The sequence below is a fragment of the Electrona antarctica genome (assembly GCF_951216825.1).
Source record: "Electrona antarctica genome assembly, chromosome: 1".
Taxonomy (NCBI): domain Eukaryota; kingdom Metazoa; phylum Chordata; class Actinopteri; order Myctophiformes; family Myctophidae; genus Electrona; species Electrona antarctica.
This window is the reverse complement of record NC_136806.1, coordinates 984,083-1,008,244: the sequence shown is the minus strand read 5'-3', so window position 1 is coordinate 1,008,244 and position 24,162 is coordinate 984,083. Positions and strand designations below refer to the sequence as shown.

The 24,162-nt window shown below is 45.4% G+C and overlaps 1 protein-coding gene across 3 annotated transcripts in view; it reads left to right on the top strand.

Moving 5' to 3' along the window:
* sirt6 (sirtuin 6) overlaps positions 1-24,162 on the top strand; it is a 41,333-nt gene that overhangs the window by 4,180 nt on the left and 12,991 nt on the right. For all 3 annotated transcript variants that reach the window (XR_013790682.1, XR_013790683.1, XM_079508445.1), the window contains exons 3-5: positions 10,466-10,648; positions 17,095-17,154; positions 21,017-21,112. Coding sequence is in view for 1 of the 3 variants with exons in the window: in XM_079508445.1 (XP_079364571.1) it covers positions 10,466-10,648; positions 17,095-17,154; positions 21,017-21,112 (339 nt within the window). In the remaining 2 variants the exon portion in view is untranslated. The remainder of the gene's footprint in view (positions 1-10,465; positions 10,649-17,094; positions 17,155-21,016; positions 21,113-24,162) is intronic.

Here is a 24,162-nt window from a genome sequence, read left to right as displayed (position 1 = left end):
CTGTAGGGTCCCATAGACCCCATAGGCCAGTAGTCACCTGTAGGGTCCCATAGACCCTAACCCTATCGCCAGTAGTCACCTGTAGGGTCCCATAGACCCTAACCCTATCGCCAGTAGTCACCTGTAGGGTCCCATAGCCAGTAGTCACCTGTAGGGTCCCATAGCCAGTAGTCACCTGTAGGGTCCCATAGCCAGTAGTCACCTGTAGGGTCCCATAGACCCCATAGGCCAGTAGTCACCTGTAGGGTCCCATAGACCCTAACCCTATCGCCAGTAGTCACCTGTAGGGTCCCATAGACCCTAACCCTATCGCCAGTAGTCACCTGTAGGGTCCCATAGCCAGTAGTCACCTGTAGGGTCCCATAGCCAGTAGTCACCTGTAGGGTCCCATAGCCAGTAGGCACCTGTAGGGTCCCATAGCCAGTAGTCACCTGTAGGGTCCCATAGCCAGTAGTCACCTGTAGGGTCCCATAGCCAGTAGTCACCTGTAGGGTCCCATAGCCAGTAGTCACCTGTAGGGTCCCATAGCCAGTAGTCACCTGTAGGGTCCCATAGACCAGTAGTCACCTGTAGGGTCCCATAGCCAGTAGTCACCTGTAGGGTCCCATAGCCAGTAGTCACCTGTAGGGTCCCATAGCCCAGTAGTCACCTGTAGGGTCCCATAGACCAGTAGTCACCTGTAGGGTCCCATAGACCAGTAGTCACCTGTAGGGTCCCATAGACCAGTAGTCACCTGTAGGGTCCCATAGCCAGTAGTCACCTGTAGGGTCCCATAGCCAGTAGTCACCTGTAGGGTCCCATAGCCAGTAGTCACCTGTAGGGTCCCATAGACCAGTAGTCACCTGTAGGGTCCCATAGCCAGTAGTCACCTGTAGGGTCCCATAGCCAGTAGTCACCTGTAGGGTCCCATAGCCAGTAGTCACCTGTAGGGTCCCATAGCCAGTAGTCACCTGTAGGGTCCCATAGACCCAGTAGTCACCTGTAGGGTCCCATAGACCCAGTAGTCACCTGTAGGGTCCCATAGACCCAGTAGTCACCTGTAGGGTCCCATAGACCCAGTAGTCACCTGTAGGGTCCCATAGCCAGTAGTCACCTGTAGGGTCCCATAGACAGTAGTCCCATAGACCCAGTAGTCACCTGTAGGGTCCCATAGACAGTAGTCCCATAGACCCAGTAGTCACCTGTAGGGTCCCATAGCCAGTAGTCACCTGTAGGGTCCCATAGCCAGTAGTCACCTGTAGGGTCCCATAGACCCCATAGCCAGTAGTCACCTGTAGGGTCCCATAGACCCCATAGCCAGTAGTCACCTGTAGGGTCCCATAGACCCCATAGGCCAGTAGTCACCTGTAGGGTCCCATAGACCCCATAGGCCAGTAGTCACCTGTAGGGTCCCATAGACCCCATAGGCCAGTAGTCACCTGTAGGGTCCCATAGCCAGTAGTCACCTGTAGGGTCCCATAGACCCAGTAGTCACCTGTAGGGTCCCATAGCCAGTAGTCACCTGTAGGGTCCCATAGACCCAGTATTCACCTGTAGGGTCCCATAGCCAGTAGTCACCTGTAGGGTCCCATAGCCAGTAGTCACCTGTAGGGTCCCATAGACCCAGTAGTCACCTGTAGGGTCCCATAGCCAGTAGTCACCTGTAGGGTCCCATAGCCAGTAGTCACCTGTAGGGTCCCATAGCCAGTAGTCACCTGTAGGGTCCCATAGACAAATTATGCACTTCCGGAAAATTCGTCTGTCCGTCGCCCACTGTTAACCCATTCTGGGCGGGAACCCCTTTTGGTGTTTTAAGCATTATGTTATACTTTAGCTATTGAAAAATAGCAGATCTACAAGCTCATAGCGCGCCACCGAGTGGCGCGCTACGAGCTTGTAGGTCTGCTATTTTTTTTAAATCGTGAAAATGGGGCGCAAACCTTGGAATATTCTTTCAGAGCGACTGATTTTAACTGAAATCTTTGCTTCTGGGGTTGCCCCTGGAACAACATATTTTGAGATGGGGGTCGGCGGCCAAATACATATAATTTTTGGAGTCCTTGACATGAAATATTGAGTGATATAGGCCTAGAAACATAGGTATTTCAGAAAACTGTCAGGGTTTAGAACACTTGTTTTATTTCGACATCAGGCCTAAATGGGTTAAAACGTACTGTGACTTCAGGTGGGTTCAGCGGGCATCATCAGCACCTCGGCTGCAGTGTTGTTTTTGGCAGCAAAGTTCTATTTTAGTTTTAGTCATAGTCACTTGAATGGCTTTAATTTAGTTTTAGTCATAGTCACTTGAATGGCTTCCATTTAGTTTTAGTCATAGTCACTTGAATGGCTTTAATTTAGTTTTAGTCAGTCACTTGAATGGCTTCCATTTAGTTTTAGTCATAGTCACTTGAATGGCTTCCATTTAGTTTTAGTCGTAGTCACTTGAATGGCTTCCATTTAGTTTTAGTCGTAGTCACTTGAATGGCTTCCATTTAGTTTTAGTCGTAGTCACTTGAATGGCTTCCATTTAGTTTTAGTCATAGTCACTTGAATGGCTTCCATTTAGTTTTAGTCGTAGTCACTTGAATGGCTTCCATTTAGTTTTAGTCGTAGTCTCTTGAATGGCTTCCATTTAGTTTTAGTCATAGTCACTTGAATGGCTTCCATTTAGTTTTAGTCATAGTCACTTGAATGGCTTCCATTTAGTTTTAGTCATAGTCACTTGAATGGCTTCCATTTAGTTTTAGTCATAGTCACTTGAATGGCTTCCATTTAGTTTTAGTCATAGTCACTTGAATGGCTTCCATTTAGTTTTAGTCGTAGTCACTTGAATGGCTTCCATTTAGTTTTAGTCATAGTCACTTGAATGGCTTCCATTTAGTTTTAGTCGTAGTCACTTGAATGGCTTCCATTTAGTTTTAGTCATAGTCACTTGAATGGCTTCCATTTAGTTTTAGTCATAGTCACTTGAATGGCTTCCATTTAGTTTTAGTCATAGTCACTTGAATGGCTTCCATTTAGTTTTAGTCATAGTCACTTGAATGGCTTCCATTTAGTTTTAGTCATAGTCACTTGAATGGCTTCCATTTAGTTTTAGTCGTAGTCACTTGAATGGCTTCCATTTAGTTTTAGTCATAGTCACTTGAATGGCTTCCATTTAGTTTTAGTCATAGTCACTTGAATGGCTTCCATTTAGTTTTAGTCATAGTCACTTGAATGGCTTCCATTTAGTTTTAGTCATAGTCACTTGAATGGCTTCCATTTAGTTTTAGTCGTAGTCACTTGAATGGCTTCCATTTAGTTTTAGTCATAGTCACTTGAATGGCTTCCATTTAGTTTTAGTCATAGTCACTTGAATGGCTTCCATTTAGTTTTAGTCATAGTCACTTGAATGGCTTCCATTTAGTTTTAGTCATAGTCACTTGAATGGCTTCCATTTAGTTTTAGTCATAGTCACTTGAATGGCTTCCATTTAGTTTTAGTCGTAGTCACTTGAATAGCTTCCATTTAGTTTTAGTCATAGTCACTTGAATGGCTTCCATTTAGTTTTAGTCATAGTCACTTGAATGGCTTCCATTTAGTTTTAGTCATAGTCACTTGAATGGCTTCCATTTAGTTTTAGTCATAGTCACTTGAATGGCTTCCATTTAGTTTTAGTCATAGTCACTTGAATGGCTTCCATTTAGTTTTAGTCATAGTCACTTGAATGGCTTCCATTTAGTTTTAGTCATAGTCACTTGAATGGCTTCCATTTAGTTTTAGTCGTAGTCACTTGAATGGCTTCCATTTAGTTTTAGTCATAGTCACTTGAATGGCTTCCATTTAGTTTTAGTCATAGTCACTTGAATGGCTTCCATTTAGTTTTAGTCGTAGTCACTTGAATGGCTTCCATTTAGTTTTAGTCGTAGTCACTTGAATGGCTTCCATTTAGTTTTAGTCGTAGTCACTTGAATGGCTTCCATTTAGTTTTAGTCGTAGTCACTTGAATGGCTTCCATTTAGTTTTAGTCGTAGTCACTTGAATGGCTTCCATTTAGTTTTAGTCATAGTCTCTTGAATGGCTTCCATTTAGTTTTAGTCATAGTCTCTTGAATGGCTTCCATTTAGTTTTAGTCATAGTCTCTTGAATGGCTTCCATTTAGTTTTAGTCATAGTCACTTGAATGGCTTCCATTTAGTTTTAGTCATAGTCACTTGAATGGCTTCCATTTAGTTTTAGTCATAGTCACTTGAATGGCTTTCATTTAGTTTTAGTCATAGTCACTTGAATGGCTTTCATTTAGTTTTAGTCATAGTCACTTGAATGGGTTTCATTTAGTTTTAGTCATAGTCACTTGAATGGCTTTCATTTAGTTTTAGTCATAGTCACTTGAATGGCTTCCATTTAGTTTTAGTCATAGTCACTTGAATGGCTTCCATTTAGTTTTAGTCATAGTCACTTTAATTTAGTTTTAGTCACATTTTAGTCACCCGGAATGTTTTAGTGTTTAATATCATAATAATAATAATAATAATACAACTTTATTTGTATAGCACCTTACATGACATGAAATGCAGCTCAAAGTGCTTTACAGAGCAATGGAGAAAGAAAGAAAAGAAAAGCAAGGCATAAACATTACAAAACAAGAGCAGTAATGCAATACAGTGAATAATGACATGAATAATACAAAATCAAAAGATCAATTAAAAGCAAGAGTGTAGAAGTGGGTCTTGAGCTGCGCTTTAAAAATGTCTACAGAGGCTGCCTGTCGAAGGTACAGTGGGAGTTTGTTCCACGCCGTCGGCCCCTAGAAGCAGAAAGCTGCTTCACCGTATTTTTTAGTTGCCATTTTTTGGGCAAAGCGAGCAGGCCAGCAGTGGAAGACGTTAGGAGGCAGTTTGGGACATATTTAGGCAGGCAGTTATGTAGGTAGGAAGGTTTGGGACATATTTAGGCAGGCAGTCATGTAGGTAGGAAGGTTTGGGACATATTTAGGCAGGCAGTTATGTAGGTAGGAAGGTTTGGGACATATTCAGGCAGGCAGTTATGTAGGTAGGATGGTTTGGGACATATTTAGGCAGGCAGTTATGTAGGTAGGAAGGTTTGGGACATATTTAGGCAGGCAGTTATGTAGGTAGGAAGGTTTGGGACATATTTAGGCAGGCAGTTATGTAGGTAGGAAGGTTTGGGACATATTTAGGCAGGCAGTTATGTAGGTAGGAAGGTTTGGGACATATTCAGGCAGGCAGTTATGTAGGTAGGATGGTTTGGGACATATTTAGGCAGGCAGTTATGTAGGTAGGATGGTTTGGGACATATTTAGGCAGGCAGTTATGTAGGTAGGAAGGTTTGGGACATATTCAGGCAGGCAGTTATGTAGGTAGGATGGTTTGGGACATATTTAGGCAGGCAGTTATGTAGGTAGGAAGGTTTGGGACATATTTAGGCAGGCAGTTATGTAGGTAGGAAGGTTTGGGACATATTCAGGCAGGCAGTTATGTAGGTAGGATGGTTTGGGACATATTTAGGCAGGCAGTTATGTAGGTAGGAAGGTTTGGGACATATTTGGGCAGGCGGTCATGTAGGTAGGAAGGTTTGGGACATATGTAGGCAGGCGGTCATGTAGGTAGGAAGGTTTGGGACATATTTAGGCAGGCGGTCATGTAGGTAGGATGGTTTGGGACATATTTAGGCAGGCAGTCATGTAGGTAGGAAGGTTTGGGACATATTTAGGCAGGCAGTCATGTAGGTAGGAAGGTGCGAGACCATTGAGAGCTTTATAAACAAGTAAAATAATTTTAAAAACAACCAGAAGCCAATGCAGTGAAGCCAAAACTGGAGTAATATGTTCTCTCATCTTAGTTTTAGTTAAAACTCTGGCTGCTGCATTTTGGACAAGTTGTAATCTGTCAGTAGTTTTCTTAGGCAGTCCAGAAAAAAGTGCATTGCAGTAATCAAGCCGAGAAAAAACAAAGGCGTGGATTAGCGTTTTTGCATCGTCCAATGACAAATAGGCTCTGATTCGTACAATATTTCTAAGGTGAAAAAAGGCAATCTTGGTAACATGATTAATGTGTGAATTAAAATTCAATTCAGAATCAATAATGACCCCCAAGTTATTTACTGTACTGTTACTTTATACAGTCAGGTTGCCAAGTCTGCTTATTATTGATTCTTTCTGCTCACTAGAACCGATTATTATCTTATAAGATTTTGCGTCGACTAAATCTACAGGTGATTTAGTCGACTAAAATGTATTTTGGCGCGTCTTGATGCCGTCGTAATGGCTGATTTTATACGCTCACAGTGCGACGTGTTGTGAGCTTGTAGATCTGCTATTTTCACCATGCAAACAAAGTGTAAAATGACTTATACTGGATCTCTTGTCCACTAGTCCCTTCCCAACATTTTTGTCTAGTTTTTATGTGTTGACTAAATCAACAGTGTATTTAGTCATCATAGCTTAGTTTTCATTTAGTTTCCATGTAGTTTTCGTCAGTGGAAAAAGGTAGTCGACTAACATTTTTCGTATTAGTTTTAGTCGACGAAAACAGCACTGCTCGGCTGGCATCCCTGACTTCAGTTCAGTGTTGATTTCGTCGACTAAAACTGAGGCAAAAAATGTTCGTCGACTACCTTTTTTCACTGACGAAAACCAAATGGAAATTAAAACTAAGCTATGATGACTAAAACTAAATATATTGACAATTTCGTCAACAAATAAAAACTAGACAACATTTCTAGGAAGGGACTAGTGGACCAAAACAATCCAGCCTAAATCATTTTACACTTGGTTACTTGCAGAAAATAGCAGATCTACAAGCTTGTAGATCTGCTATGTTCAGCAAGTGTAAAATCATTACGACGGCATCAAGGCCCGCCAAAATACATTTTAGTCGACTAAATCAAATGTAGTTTCATTCCAAAGACTATATGACTAAAATAGAAATTTGCTGCCTAAAACCACAGTGTTCAGCATCAGCACCGCGGCAGCAGGCACCGGTCCGTGTGCGTGCGTGCGTGCGTGCGTGCGTGCGTGCGTGCGTGCGTGCAATGCACCATCTATGTAAAGGTGTGTGTGTGTGTGTGTGAATTTTGATGCCAAGACTTTTGTACTTGTACTTTTAACAGAGTATTTCTACCATTACAGTATTGATACTTTTACATAAGTAAAAAACAATAAGTCAGTAATGTTTCCACCTCTGCCCTCTCACTGTAAGTCACCCTAGAATACATAAATAAGTCAGTAATGTTTCCACCTCTGTCCTCTCACTGTAAGTCACCCTAGAATACATAAATAAGTCAGTAATGTTTCCACCTCTGTCCTCTCACTGTAAGTCACCCTAGAATACATAAATAAGTCAGTAATGTTTCCACCTCTGTCCTCTCACTGTAAGTCACCCTAGAATACATAAATAAGTCAGTAATGTTTCCACCTCTGTCCTCTCACTGTAAGTCACCCTAGAATACATAAATAAGTCAGTAATGTTTCCACCTCTGTCCTCTCACTGTAAGTCACTCTAGAATACATAAATAAGTCCGTAATGTTTCCACCTCTGTCCTCTCACTGTAAGTCACCCTAGAATACATAAATAAGTCAGTAATGTTTCCACCTCTGTCCTCTCACTGTAAGTCACTCTAGAATACATAAATAAGTCCGTAATGTTTCCACCTCTGCCCTCTCACTGTAAGTCACCCTAGAATACATAAATAAGTCAGTAATGTTTCCACTTCTGTCCTCTCACTGTAAGTCACCCTAGAATACATAAATAAGTCCGTAATGTTTCCACCTCTGTCCTCTCACTGTAAGTCACCCTAGAATACATAAATAAGTCAGTAATGTTTCCACCTCTGCCCTCTCACTGTAAGTCACCCTAGAATACATAAAGTGGCGGCATGGTCATGCTGGACCTCCAAAAGGCTTTTGACACCGTGAACCACTCCATACTGGTTAACAAGCTAAAAGCAATTGGTTTCGATAGCACATCAGTGAGCTGGATGCAATCCTACCTGGAGGGGAGAGAACAGATGGTGGAAGTGAACGGAACACTGTCCCCCCCCCTCCCAGTGAGCTGTGGCGTTCCACAAGGAAGCATACTAGGGCCTCTACTGTTCCTAATATATGTAAACGACATGACTTCAGCCTGTGACTGCAACTTGTTCCTGTTCGCAGATGACTCAGCACTGCTGGTCAGGATCTCCTCACTGGTCAACAAAAACACCTTGAAGACCTTAACAGGAGCCCATGTACAGGGTTTCTTTGACTATGCATGCACCTCCTGGTACCACAGCACCTCAAAGGCCCTTAAAACCAGGCTCCAGACTTCCCAAAACAAACTGGTCAGGCTCCTACTTGAACTAGCCCCCAGAACCCACCTCACCCCTGCCCACTTCGACAGGCTGGAATGGCTTAGGGTCGACGACAGAGTACAGCATCTTGCAATGGGTCTGGTCCACAAGATTCGATACACCACCAAGATACCCATGTACCTGTCTAGATACTTCCTTAATGTTAACGAAGTCCACACCCACAACACCAGAGGGAGTGCAACGAACCATGTACAACCCAGATTCGGCACAAACAAGGGACTAAATTATTTTCGCTCCTATGCCACCAAAATGTGGAACGCCCTACCAACTGTCATTAAGACATGCGAATCCCTTGACTCCTTCAAAACCGCTCTCAAAGGGCACCTACGGATGGCTGCAATTCGAAACTGGCCCCCGTAAAATCTGAATCCCCCCCCCGCCCCCCCCTTTTTTCCCCTCACTGTATATATTTCTTTTCCCTTTTTACCTCCTTTTTGATGAATTCCTGTTCTGTCTATAGAAGTGTCTATTTGTACGTCTCTAAATGTTTTGATGATTTGAACATGGTGGACCCTATTGGAAACAAGTGTAATGCTTAATTGGGTAACAGCCTTTGTATTGAGTTTGTGCTTGAAATGTACTGTAATTCTGCAAACTGTTAATAAATTCTTCAATCAATCAATCAAAGTCACTGCTAAATGCCTACACACACATTTCAGTGTCATGTGGCTCTGTGTCCACTGGAGGGCAGTGTCCACCCTGTGTTGCATTGCAGTTGAAGGCAATGTTTGACAGACATGTTATTAAGCCATTTAGATTCTACAACATGTCATCTAAATCCTGACAGTTTTCTGAAAAACCCTATGTTTCTGAGTCAGTGGTTCTCAAACTATTTCATGTCAAGGACCCCCAAAAATTATATGTTATTGGACTCCGACCCCCATCTGAAAATATGTTATTCCAGGGACCCTCCCCCAGAAGCAAAGATTTGAGTTAAAAACGTTCACTGTGAAAGAATATATATTCAAAGATTTGCGCCACATTTTCACGATTTTTAAAAAATGGCAGAGCTATATACGAGCTTGTAGATCTGCTTTTTTCAACAGCTAAAGTATAACATAATGCTTAAAACACCAAAAGGCCATTTACAGTCATGTTCACATTCAGAGTCTTGTGTTTCTTCAACTACTAACGGACCCTCACATGGTCTGGAATTCTGACGGCGTGTTTTACTGTATTTTAGTGCATTAGCACGGTGGTTTTCAACCAGTGGTCCTTGAGGGGGTTACAGGTGGTCCCCGGCTAAATGATGGAGAGTTGGTAACCAAATGGACCCTTATATTAGATCTTTAACTCTTGAGAGTGTAAAATGAAAACAAATGGACCCTCAAGAGTTACATTGTCAAACATCTGCATTACTTAATTCACAACAATTTAATTCACAACAATTGAGAATGTAGAATAATTGTTATTTTGATCAACGTTTGCCTGTTATCTCTCCTAATGGTACCAACATCCATACAGCATGGAATTGTGGCCAAAATCGTATCCAACAACAACAAAAATGTCTGTGATTCTATCACTATAGTGATTCTATCACTATAGTGATTCTATCACTATAGTAGTGATTCTATCACTATAGTAGTGATTATATCACTATAGTAGTGATTCTATCACTATAGTAGTGATTCTATCACTATAGTGATTCTATCACTATAGTGATTCTATCACTATAGTAGTGATTCTATCACTATAGTAGTGATTATATCACTATAGTGATTCTATCACTATAGTAGTGATTCTATCACTATAGTAGTGATTCTATCACTATAGTGATTCTATCACTATAGTAGTGATTCTATCACTATAGTAGTGATTCTATCACTATAATGATAGAATCACTACTATAGTGATAGAATCACTACTATAGTGATTCTATCACTATAGTGATTCTCAACCATTTTCATTCGGTTTTGACCCTAATTATGCATTTCTCTGAGACCCCAATTTGTAGCCTATTGTAAAATCAATGTTCATTTTAAGTGTACAAATGGAACCAAATGGACCCGTTACCCAATGTGTAGCCTATTGTAAAATCAATGTTAATTTAACTCTGAGTGTACAAATCCGGGTCCATTTCGTTCATTCTTTTGTCATTGTTTTAATTGACGTTTTCTTTCTTTCCCCTCCTCCACCAGGGGGCCCAAGGGCGTGTGGACGCTGGAGCAGAAAGGAGAGATGCCTCACTTTGACACCACGTTCGAGGAGGCTCGGCCCAGCCTGACCCACATGGCCCTGCTGGGCCTGCAGAGAGCCGGATACCTCAAGTACCTGGTCAGCCAGAACGTGGACGGCCTGCACGTCCGCTCCGGGTTCCCCAGGTAGGTCAATAAGTACCTGGTCAGTTCGCTCTGGGTTCCCCAGGTAGGTCAATAAGTACCTGGTCAGTTCGTTCCCCAGGTAGGTCAGTACCTGGTCAGTGGGTTCCCCAGGTAGGTCAGTACCTGGTCAGTGGGTTCCCCAGGCAGGTCAGTACCTGGTCAGTGGGTTCCCCAGGCAGGTCAGTACCTGGTCAGTGGGTTCCCCAGGCAGGTCAGTACCTGGTCAGTGGGTTCCCCAGGTAGGTCAGTACCTGGTCAGTGGGTTTCCCAGGTAGGTCAGTACCTGGTCAGTGGGTTCCCCAGGTAGGTCAGTACCTGGTCAGTGGGTTCCCCAGGTAGGTCAGTACCTGGTCAGTGGGTTCCCCAGGTAGGTCAGTACCTGGTCAGTGGGTTCCCCAGGTAGGTCAATACCTGGTCAGTGGGTTTCCCAGGTAGGTCACTACCTGGTCAGTGGGTTTCCCAGGTAGGTCACTACCTGGTCAGTGGGTTCCCCAGGCAGGTCAGTACCTGGTCAGTGGGTTTCCCAGGTAGGTTACTACCTGGTCAGTGGGTTCCCCAGGTAGGTCACTACCTGGTCAGTGGGTTCCCCAGGCAGGTCAGTACCTGGTCAGTGGGTTCCCCAGGCAGGTCAGTACCTGGTCAGTGGGTTTCCCAGGTAGGTCACTACCTGGTCAGTGGGTTCCCCAGGTAGGTCAGTACCTGGTCAGTGGGTTCCCCAGGTAGGTCAGTACCTGGTCAGTGGGTTCCCCAGGTAGGTCAATAAGTACCTGGTCAGTTCGCTCTGGGTTTCCCCAGGTAGTTTTTCACGGCCTCCAAACAGCCAGCCGTCCATCCATCCAGCCATCACTGCTAAAACCCAATAACCCATTTTGGACTGAGGCTGATTTTTGCTATATACTGTAGATACTGTAGTAACAAGTAACCCCAAAAAGGGTCTCCCGTCCTGAATGGGTTGTTAAGGCCCAAACCCCAACGCACCTCCTTGAGACAACCAGACCACCCCAACGCACCTCCTTGAGACAACCAGACCACCCCAACGCACCTCCTTGAGACAACCAGACCACCCCAACGCACCTCCTTGGGACAACCAGACCACCCCAACGCAACTCCTTGAGACAACCAGACCACCCCAACGCACCTCCTTGAGACAACCAGACCACCCCAACGCACCTCCTTGAGACAACCAGACCACCCCAACGCACCTCCTTGGGACAACCAGACCACCCCAACGCAACTCCTTGAGACAACCAGACCACCCCAAACCCACCTCCTTGAGACAACCAGACCACCCCAACGCAACTCCTTGAGACAACCAGACCACCCCAACGCACCTCCTTGAGACAACCAGACCACCCCAACGCACCTCCTTGAGACAACCAGACCACCCCAACGCAACTCCTTGAGACAACCAGACCACCCCAACGCACCTCCTTGAGACAACCAGACCACCCCAACGCACCTCCTTGAGACAACCAGACCACCCCAACGCAACTCCTTGAGACAACCAGACCACCCCAACGCACCTCCTTGAGACAACCAGACCACCCCAACGCACCTCCTTGAGACAACCAGACCACCCCAACGCACCTCCTTGAGACAACCAGACCACCCCAACGCACCTCCTTGAGACAACCAGACCACCCCAACGCACCTCCTTGAGACAACCAGACCACCCCAACGCACCTCCTTGAGACAACCAGACCACCCCAACGCACCTCCTTGAGACAACCAGACCACCCCAACGCACCTCCTTGAGACAACCAGACCACCCCAACGCACCTCCTTGAGACAACCAGACCACCCCAACGCACCTCCTTGAGACAACCAGACCACCCCAACGCAACTCCTTGAGACAACCAGACCACCCCAACGCACCTCCTTGAGACAACCAGACCACCCCAACGCACCTCCTTGAGACAACCAGACCACCCCAACGCAACTCCTTGAGACAACCAGACCACCCCAACGCACCTCCTTGAGACAACCAGACCACCCCAACGCACCTCCTTGAGACAACCAGACCACCCCAACGCAACTCCTTGGGACAACCAGACCACCCCAACGCAACTCCTTGGGACAACCAGACCACCCCAACGCAACTCCTTGGAACAACCAGACCACCCCAACGCAACTCCTTGAGACAACCAGACCACCCCAACGCACCTCCTTGAGACAACCAGACCACCCCAACGCACCTCCTTGAGACAACCAGACCACCCCAACGCACCTCCTTGAGACAACCAGACCACCCCAACGCACCTCCTTGAGACAACCAGACCACCCCAACGCACCTCCTTGAGACAACCAGACCACCCCAACGCAACTCCTTGAGACAACCAGACCACCCCAACGCACCTCCTTGAGACAACCAGACCACCCCAACGCACCTCCTTGAGACAACCAGACCACCCCAACGCAACTCCTTGAGACAACCAGACCACCCCAACGCACCTCCTTGAGACAACCAGACCACCCCAACGCAACTCCTTGGGACAACCAGACCACCCCAACGCAACTCCTTGGAACAACCAGACCACCCCAACGCAACTCCTTGGAACAACCAGACCACCCCAACGCACCTCCTTGGAACAACCAGACCACCCCAACGCAACTCCTTGGAACAACCAGACCACCCCAACGCAACTCCTTGAGACAACCAGACCACCCCAACGCACCTCCTTGAGACAACAAGACCACCCCAACGCAACTCCTTGGGACAACCAGACCACCCCAACGCAACTCCTTGGAACAACCAGACCACCCCAACGCACCTCCTTGGAACAACCAGACCACCCCAACGCAACTCCTTGGAACAACCAGACCACCCCAACGCACCTCCTTGGAACAACCAGACCACCCCAACGCAACTCCTTGAGACAACCAGACCACCCCAACGCAACTCCTTGAGACAACCAGACCAACGCAACTCCTTGAGACAACCAGACCACCCCAACGCAACTCCTTGAGACAACCAGACCACCCCAACGCAACTCCTTGAGACAACCAGACCACCCCAACGCAACTCCTTGAGACAACCAGACCACCCCAACGCAACTCCTTGAGACAATCAGACCACCCCAACGCAACTCCTTGAGACAACCAGACCACCCCAACGCAACTCCTTGCAACAACCAGACCACCCCAACGCAACTCCTTGAGACAACCAGACCACCCCAACGCAACTCCTTGAGACAACCAGACCACCCCAACGCAACTCCTTGAGACAACCAGACCACCCCAACGCAACTCCTTGAGACAACCAGACCACCCCAACGCAACTCCTTGCAACAACCAGACCACCCCAACGCAACTCCTTGAGACAACCAGACCACCCCAACGCAACTCCTTGGAACAAACAGACCACCCCAACGCAACTCCTTGGAACAACCAGACCACCCCAACGCAACTCCTTGAGACAACCAGACCACCCCAACGCAACTCCTTGGAACAAACAGACCACCCCAACGCAACTCCTTGAGACAAACAGACCACCCCAACGCAACTCCTTGAGACAACCAGACCACCCCAACGCAACTCCTTGAGACAACCAGACCACCCCAACGCAACTCCTTGAGACAACCAGACCACCCCAACGCAACTCTTGCGACAAACAGACCACCCCAACGCAACTCCTTGAGACAACCAGACCACCCCAACGCAACTCCTTGAGACAACCAGACCACCCCAACGCAACTCCTTGCAACAAACAGACCACCCCAACGCAACTCCTTGCAACAAACAGACCACCCCAACGCAACTCCTTGCAACAAACAGACCACCCCAACGCAACTCCTTGCAACAAACAGACCACCCCAACGCAACTCCTTGCAACAAACAGACCACCCCAACGCAACTCCTTGCAACAAACAGACCACCCCAACGCAACTCCTTGCAACAAACAGACCACCCCAACGCAACTCCTTGCAACAAACAGACCACCCCAACGCAACTCCTTGAGACAACCAGACCACCCCAACGCAACTCCTTGAGACAAACAAACCACAGCATCATGACAAAGTGTCCGCTACGGTCATTAGCAGAGGTAGTGTATTGTGTACATGTAGTTCAGGAGCTTTTTAAGCACCTGCCAAAAAACACAAGGTGTAAAGTGAAGAGTTTGCTCACACTACTCCCAATAGTTAATAACGGGATTAACCCATTCTGGGCGGGAACCCCTTTTGGTGTTTTAAACATTATGTTATAATTTAGCTATTGAAAAATAGCAGACCTACAAGCTCAGCGCGCCACCGAGTGGCGCGCTACAAGCTTGTAGGTCTGCTATTTTTGAAAAATCGTGAAAATATTTATTTCAGAAAACTGGAGGATTTAGAAGATTCTTTTTAAATTTCGAGGTCAGGCCAAAATGGGTTAATTAATCTCTCTCTCGGCTAATATAAGGGATTCTTGGCCTGAAAGAGCCAACCTGAAGTATAGGCCATTCATTTACATAAAATAAACCGCGCGCACAAAACCCACAGAAAGGTTATAATATGGAGATGAGAGACATTAGAATATTTCCATGCTTAAACCATTTAGGCCTGACGTTGAAATAAAAAAAAGGCTTCTAAATCATGACAATTTTCTGATAAACCTCATGTTTCTATATCAGTGGTTCTCAACCTTTTCATGTCAAGGAGCCCCAGAATGTTCTGTATTTGGCTGCAGACCAACCAACTGAAAATATGTTGTTCCATTTCCAGGGACACCCCAGAAGCAAAGATTTGACTTAAAATGTCTCGCTCTGAAAGAATATATATTCAAAGATTTGCGCCACATTTTCACGATTTTTCAAAAATAGCAGACCTACAAGCTCGTAGCGCGACACTCGGTGCCGCGCTATGAGCTTGTAGATCTGCTATTTTTCAACAGCTAAAGCATAACATAATGCTTAAAACACCAAAAGGGGTTCCCGCCCAGAATGGGATAAAGATGAGAGCTCTCTGCTGCATTCCAGCGCTCCAGCCCCAAGGTCCCGCGCTGCATGTATGCGTCGACGCCATTATCGCCCTGACCCCGTTGATCCACATCTCCCTCCGCTTCAACTTATGTGTTATATATTTTTTTTTTACCGTTAAAAAAACAAATATGACCAAATATGACCGGTGCCGTCATCGGTGGTGGCACAGTCGGTAGTGCTGTCGCCTCACAGCTAGAGGGTTCTGGGTTCGATTCCCACTGTGGGCGCTGGTATGCGTGTTCTCTCCTCCGCGTCACCAGTGCCCATACCAGGGTTGGCGAAAGGGCCTTTCTGTGTGGAGTTTGCATGTTCTCCCCGTGTCCCCTAGGGTAGCTACCCCCACAAAAAACATGCAGTAATCCTGGTCTCTAAGGGGTGGGCAACTTTGATGATGGAGAGGGCCACTATATCTCCACACTCACTCCAGAGGGCCAATATATTTCCACACTCACTCCAGAGGGCCACTATAGTTCCACACTCACTCCAGAGGGCCACTATAGTTCCACACTCACTCCAGAGGGCCACTATATCTCCACACTCACTCCAGAAGGCCACTATATCTCCACACCCACTCCAGAGGGCCACTATAGTTCCACACTCACTCCAGAGGGCCACTATAGTTCCACACTCACTCCAGAAGGCCACTATATCTCCACACCCACTCCAGAGGGCCACTATAGTTCCACACTCACTCCAGAGGGCCACTATAGATCCACACTCACTCCAGAGGGCCACTATATCTCCACACTCCCTCCAGAGGGCCACTATAGTTCCACACTCACTCCAGAGGGCCACTATAGTTCCACACTCACTCCAGAGGGCCACTATAGTTCCACACTCACTCCAGAAGGCCACTATAGTTCCACACTCACTCCAGAGGGCCACTATATTTCCACACTCACTCCAGAGGGCCACTATAGTTCCACACTCACTCCAGAGGGCCACTATAGTTCCACACTCACTCCAGAGGGCCACTATAGTTCCACACTCACTCCAGAGGGCCACTATAGTTCCACACTCACTCCAGAGGGCCACTATAGTTCCACACTCACTCCAGAGGGCCACTATATCTCCACACTCACTCCAGAGGGCCACTATATCTCCACACTCACTCCAGAGGGGCCACGTTGCATATTACTGTCGTAGCAAAAATAGCCGATGCAACGCGTTTTGAGCTTGTAAATCAGCTATTTTTTGCTATATTTTAATTGAAATCCTGAAAAAATGTGACCGTTTTATGAACTAAATCCAAACACATTGGACATACAAAAGCGGGTCATGTTTGCATGTCTGGAATTGTAACAACAGCTGAAATCAATAATATATCTGATATTAACCTGAGGGCCACAGTAAGTGCAGGTGAGGGTCGCATGTGGCCCCCGGGGGCCGCCAGTTGCCCATTTGTGCTCTATAACAATGCCTACATTGTACATGTTAAAATAGTAACCCCCCCCCCCTCCCTCCCCTGTTGTTTGTCTCTGCCCTCTAGGGACCTGCTCGCGGAGCTCCATGGAAACATGTTCGTAGAAGAGTGTGAGAAATGTGGCAGGTATGTTCAGTACATAACTACATACGTAGTGGAATGTGAGAAACGTGCCTGCTATTGTTGGTGTGTAATTGTATACGTACGTACGTACTGGTCGAACAGAGTCAGTGTTAATGATGCTAATGAAGGCTCTGTTCCATTCTGGTCAAACAGAGTCAGTGTTAATGATGCTAATGAAGGCTCTGTTCCATTCTGGTCAAACAGAGTCAGTGTTAATGATACTAATGAAGGCTTTGTTCCATTCTGGTCAAAGAGAGTCAGTGTTAATGATGCTAATGAAGGCTCTGGTTCCATTCTGGTCAAACAGAGTCAGTGTTAATGATGCTAATGAAGGCTCTGTTCCATTCTGGTCAAACAGAGTCAGTGTTAATGATGCTAATGAAGGCTCTGTTCCATTCTGGTCAAACAGAGTCAGTGTTAATGATGCTAATGAAGGCTCTGTTCCATTCTGGTCAAACAGAGTCAGTGTTAATGATACTAATGAAGGCTTTGTTCCATTCTGGTCAAAGAGAGTCAGTGTTAATGATGCTAATGAAGGCTCTGGTTCCATTCTGGTCAAACAGAGTCAGTGTTAATGATGCTAATGAAGGCTCTGTTCCATTCTGGTCAAACAGAGTCAGTGTTAATGATGCTAATGAAGGCTCTGTTCCATTCTGGTCAAACAGAGTCAGTGTTAATGATGCTAATGAAGGCTCTGGTTCCATTCTGGTCAAACAGAGTCAGTGTTAATGATGCTAATGAAGGCTCTGGTTCCATTCTGGTCAAACAGAGTCAGTGTTAATGATGCTAATGAAGGCTCTTTTCCATTCTGGTCAAACAGAGTCAGTGTTAATGATGCTAATGAAGGCTCTGTTCCATTCTGGTCAAACAGAGTCAGTGTTAATGATGATAATGAAGGCTCTTTTCCATTCTGGTCAAACAGAGTCAGTGTTAATGATGCTAATGAAGGCTCTGTTCCATTCTGGTCAAACAGAGTCAGTGTTAATTATGCTAATGAAGGCTCTGGTTCCATTCTGGTCAAACAGAGTCAGTGTTAATGATGCTAATGAAGGCTCTGTTCCATTCTGGTCAAACAGAGTCAGTGTTAATGATGCTAATGAAGGCTCTGTTCCATTCTGGTCAAACAGAGTCAGTGTTAATGACGCTAATGAAGGCTCTGTTCCATTCTGGTCAAACAGAGTCCGTGTTAATGATGCTAATGAAAGCTGTGTTCCATTCTGGTCAAACAGAGTCCGTGTTAATGATGCTAATGAAGGCTCTGTTCCATTCTGGTCAAACAGAGTCCGTGTTAATGATGCTAATGAAGGCTCTGGTTCCATTCTGGTCAAACAGAGTCAGTGTTAATGATGCTAATTAAGGCTCTGTTCCATTCTGGTCAAACAGAGTCAGTGTTAATGATGCTAATGAAGGCTCTGTTCCATTCTGGTCAAACAGAGTCAGTGTTAATGATACTAATGAAGGCTCTGTTCCATTCTGGTCAGACAGAGTCAGTGTTAATTATGCTAATGAAGGCTCTGTTCCATTCTGGTCAAACCGAGTCAGTGTGAATGATGCTAATGAAGGCTCTGTTTCATTCTGGTCAGACAGAGTCAGTGTTAATGATACTAATGAAGGCTCTGTTCCATTCTGGTCAACTAGAGTCAGTGTTAATGATACTAATGAAGGCTCTGTTCCATTCTGGTCAAACAGAGTCAGTGTTAATGATGCTAATGAAGGCTCTGTTTTATTCTGGTCATAACAGAGTCAGTGTTAATGATGCTAATGAAGGCTCTGTTCCATTCTGGTCAAACAGAGTCAGTGTTAATGATGCTAATGAAGGCTCTGTTCCATTCTGGTCAAACAGAGTCAGTGTTAATGATGCTAATGAAGGCTCTGTTTTATTCTGGTCAAACAGAGTCAGTGTTAATGATGCTAATGAAGGCTCTGTTCCATTCTGGTCAAACAGTCAGTGTTAATGATGCTAATGAAGGCTCTGTTCCATTCTGGTCAAACAGAGTCAGTGTTAATGATGCTAATGAAGGCTCTGTTCCATTCTGGTCAAACAGAGTCAGTGTTAATGATGCTAATGAAGGCTCTGTTCCATTCTGGTCAAACAGAGTCAGTGTTAATGATGCTAATGAAGGCTCTGTTCCATTCTGGTCAAACAGAGTCAGTGTTAATGATACTAATGAAGGCTCTGTTCCATTCTGGTCAGACAGAGTCAGTGTTAATTATGCTAATGAAGGCTCTGTTCCATTCTGGTCAAACAGAGTCAGTGTGAATGATGCTAATGAAGGCTCTGTTTCATTCTGGTCAGACAGAGTCAGTGTTAATGATACTAATGAAGGCTCTGTTCCATTCTGGTCAACCAGAATCAGTGTTAATGATACTAATGAAGGCTCTGTTCCATTCTGGTCAAACAGAGTCAGTGTTAATGATGCTAATGAAGGCTCTGTTTTATTCTGGTCATAACAGAGTCAGTGTTAATGATGCTAATGAAGGCTCTGTTCCATTCTGGTCAAACAGAGTCAGTGTTAATGATGCTAATGAAGGCTCTGTTCCATTCTGGTCAAACAGAGTCAGTGTTAATGATGCTAATGAAGGCTCTGTTTTATTCTGGTCAAACCGAGTCAGTGTTAATGATGCTAATGAAGGCTCTGTTCCATTCTGGTCAAACAGAGTCAGTGTTAATGATGCTAATGAAGGCTCTGTTCCATTCTGGTCAAACAGAGTCAGTGTTAATGATGCTAATGAAGGCTCTGTTCCATTCTGGTCAAACAGAGTCAGTGTTAATGATGCTAATGAAGGCTCTGTTCCATTCTGGTCAAACAGAGTCAGTGTTAATGATGCTAATGAAGGCTCTGTTCCATTCTGGTCAAACAGAGTCAGTGTTAATGATACTAATGAAGGCTCTGTTCCATTCTGGTCAGACAGAGTCAGTGTTAATTATGCTAATGAAGGCTCTGTTCCATTCTGGTCAAACCGAGTCAGTGTGAATGATGCTAATGAAGGCTCTGTTTCATTCTGGTCAGACAGAGTCAGTGTTAATGATACTAATGAAGGCTCTGTTCCATTCTGGTCAACCAGAGTCAGTGTTAATGATACTAATGAAGGCTCTGTTCCATTCTGGTCAAACAGAGTCAGTGTTAATGATGCTAATGAAGGCTCTGTTTTATTCTGGTCATAACAGAGTCAGTGTTAATGATGCTAATGAAGGCTCTGTTCCATTCTGGTCAAACAGAGTCAGTGTTAATGATGCTAATGAAGGCTCTGTTCCATTCTGGTCAAACAGAGTCAGTGTTAATGATGCTAATGAAGGCTCTGTTTTATTCTGGTCAAACAGAGTCAGTGTTAATGATGCTAATGAAGGCTCTGTTCCATTCTGGTCAAACAGAGTCAGTGTTAATGATGCTAATGAAGGCTCTGTTCCATTCTGGTCAAACAGAGTCAGTGTTAATGATGCTAATGAAGGCTCTGTTCCATTCTGGTCAAACAGAGTCAGATTTCGTCAACAAATTAAAACTAGACTAAAATGTTAGGAAGGGACTAGTGGACAAGAGATCCAGTAAGTAATTTAGACACTTGGTTGAATGCTGAAAACAGCAGATCTACAAGCTCACAACGCTGTGAGCTTGTAGATCTGCTATTTTCAACAAGTGAAAAAAACAAACAGTCATTACGAGTCACGACGGCATCACGGCCCGACAAAACTCATTTTGTTCGACTAAATCAACTGCAGATTTAATCGAGTGAATTGATTCATTATATAGTCTAAATGGCCCTTGGTATAAAGGAGTTCGTAAGTCTCTCTGTGCTGCATGTCTGGGATAAAAACCTGTTACTGAATTCGCTCTTCTGAAATAATTGTTTTGTGTGTTTCCTCCAGGCAGTATGTGAGGGACACGGTGATCGGGGTGATGGGGCTGAAACCAACCGGACGCCACTGTGACGTGGTGCGTTCCAGAGGCCTCCGGACCTGCAGGTAAACATGTTAACATGTCCTTATCGCATCCACACGACATGGCTCTCCTGCAGCCACGCAGGCGACCATAAGGGGGTTAACATGTCCTTATCGCGTCCACACGACATGGCTCTCCTGCAGCCACGCAGGCGACCATAAGGGGGTTAACATGTCCTTATCGCGTCCACACGACATGGCTCTCCTGCAGCCACGCAGGCGACCATAAGGGGGTTAACATGTCCTTATCGCGTCCACACGACATGGCTCTCCTGCAGCCACGCAGGCGACCATAAGGGGGTTAACATGTCCTTATCGCGTCCACACGACATGCGGCTCTCCTGCAGCCACGCACGCGTGCCATTAACCCATTTAGACCTGACGTCGAAATAAAATTAAGTCTTCTGAAAGAATATTATATTCAAAGATTTGTGCAGCATTTTCCCGGTTTTTCAAAAAATAGCAGACCTACAAGCTCATAGCGCGCCACTCGGTGGCGCGCTATGAGCTTGTAGATCTGCTATTTTTCAATAGCTAAAGTGTGACTGCGTGGCTGTTTTTCAGAAAACCGTCATGATTTAGAAGACATTTTGTAGAATCGAGCTCAGGTCTAAAACGGGATAAAATACAGACGGGCGAGAAAAGAGAAAATCAAGTCAAACGGAGACCTCAGTCACATTGAATGTGACACAACGAGAGAATGAAACGGAGACCTCAGTCACATTGAATGTGACACAACGAGAGAATGAAACGGTCAAACGGAGACCTCAGTCACATTGAATGTGACACAACGAGAGAATGAAACGGTCAAACGGAGACCTCAGTCACATTGAATGTGACACAACGAGAGAATGAAACGGTCAAACGGAGACCTCAGTCACATTGGATGTGACACAAGGAGAGAATGAAACGGTCAAACGGAGACCTCAGTCACATTGGATGTGACACAAGGAGAGAATGAAACGGTCAAACGGAGACCTCAGTCACATTGGATGTGACACAAGGAGAGAATGAAACGGTCAAACGGAGACCTCAGTCACATTGGATGTGACACAACGAGAGAATGAAACGGTCAAACGGAGACCTCAGTCACATTGGATGTGACACAACGAGAGAATGAAACGGTCAAACGGAGACCTCAGTCACATTGGATGTGACACAACGAGAGAATGAAACGGTCAAACGGAGACCTCAGTCACATTGGATGTGACACAACGAGAGAATGAAACGGTCAAACGGAGACCTCAGTCACATTGGATGTGACACAACGAGAGAATGAAACGGTCAAACGGAGACCTCAGTCACATTGGATGTGACACAACGAGAGAATGAAACGGTCAAACGGAGACCTCAGTCACATTGGATGTGACACAACGAGAGAATGAAACGGTCAAACGGAGACCTCAGTCACATTGGATGTGACACAAGGAGAGAATGAAACGGTCAAACGGAGACCTCAGTCACATTGGATGTGACACAAGGAGAGAATGAAACGGTCAAACGGAGACCTCAGTCACATTGGATGTGACACAAGGAGAGAATGAAACGGTCAAACGGAGACCTCAGTCACATTGGATGTGACACAACGAGAGAATGAAACGGTCAAACGGAGACCTCAGTCACATTGGATGTGACACAACGAGAGAATGAAACGGTCAAACGGAGACCTCAGTCACATTGGATGTGACACAACGAGAGAATGAAACGGTCAAACGGAGACCTCAGTCACATTGGATGTGACACAACGAGAGAATGAAACGGTCAAACGGAGACCTCAGTCACATTGGATGTGACACAACGAGAGAATGAAACGGTCAAACGGAGACCTCAGTCACATTGGATGTGACACAACGAGAGAATGAAACGGTCAAACGGAGACCTCAGTCACATTGGATGTGACACAACGAGAGAATGAAACGGTCAAACGGAGACCTCAGTTACATTGGATGTGACACAACGAGAGAATGAAACGGCACATCGATATGCACAGCGGCTAATCAATGACACGGTCAAACAGCGTGAACAGCTAGCCAGAAAAAGTCTGTTGTGAAGAATTAATGTTGACAGTGTTCTTGCGCACGCATGCACGCACGCACGCACGCACGCACGCACGCACGCACGCACGCACGCACGCACGCACGCTAGCACACACACACACACACACACACACACACACACACACACACACACACACACTTTAAATGGTTTAACCCATTTTGACCTGAGATCAGATTCTAAAAATGTCTTCTACATCCTGACAGTTTTCTGAAAAAGCTACGTTTCTATGTCTATGTATTTCTTCGATTTCTCAAAAATAGCAGACCTACAAGGTCATAGAGCGCCACTCGGTGGCGCTCTATGAACTTGTAGATCTGCTATTTTTCAATAGCTAAAGCATAACATAATGCTAACACCAAAAGGGGTTCCCGCCCAGAATGGATTATGACTCACGCTGAGAGCAAAAGCTCCACAATAACAAGGCATTTGATTTGCATACATAGTGACACATAGTGACACATATTGACGCGCGTTGTCAAGTGTCGCGTCTTAAATGGCTGTGAAGAAACGGAGGAGGTTCTGGACTGGAGAACGGATTCACACCATTTGGCACCGAGGGGACCGAGCTGACTGATCCATGACCGAAAACTATTATGGACACATGGACACATCTGTGTCACACCTCATAGCTTCTAACCACTTCAACCATTATTTTAAACTTTAGCCGTTGAAAAAAAAATAGCAGATCTACAAGCTCGTAGCACGGCACTCGCAAATCCCTGAATGTGTATGTATTCTTTCACAGCGAACGTTTTTAACTCGTATCTTTGCTTCTCCCTGGAACAACATATTTTCACCCCAGATAATTCTGGGGGTCCTTGACATAGAAAAATATGTTTTTCAGAAAACTGTCAGGATTTAGAAGACTTTTTTGTAGAATCGGGTCTCGGGTGTCAATGGGTTAACACATTGAGAGCCCACGCAAAACTGCCCAAAATCACTTTCACCTAGAAAATCCATTCACATTTTTTATAATTCAGCTGACTGTGGAGACACATGCTGGAACTTTTTACTTT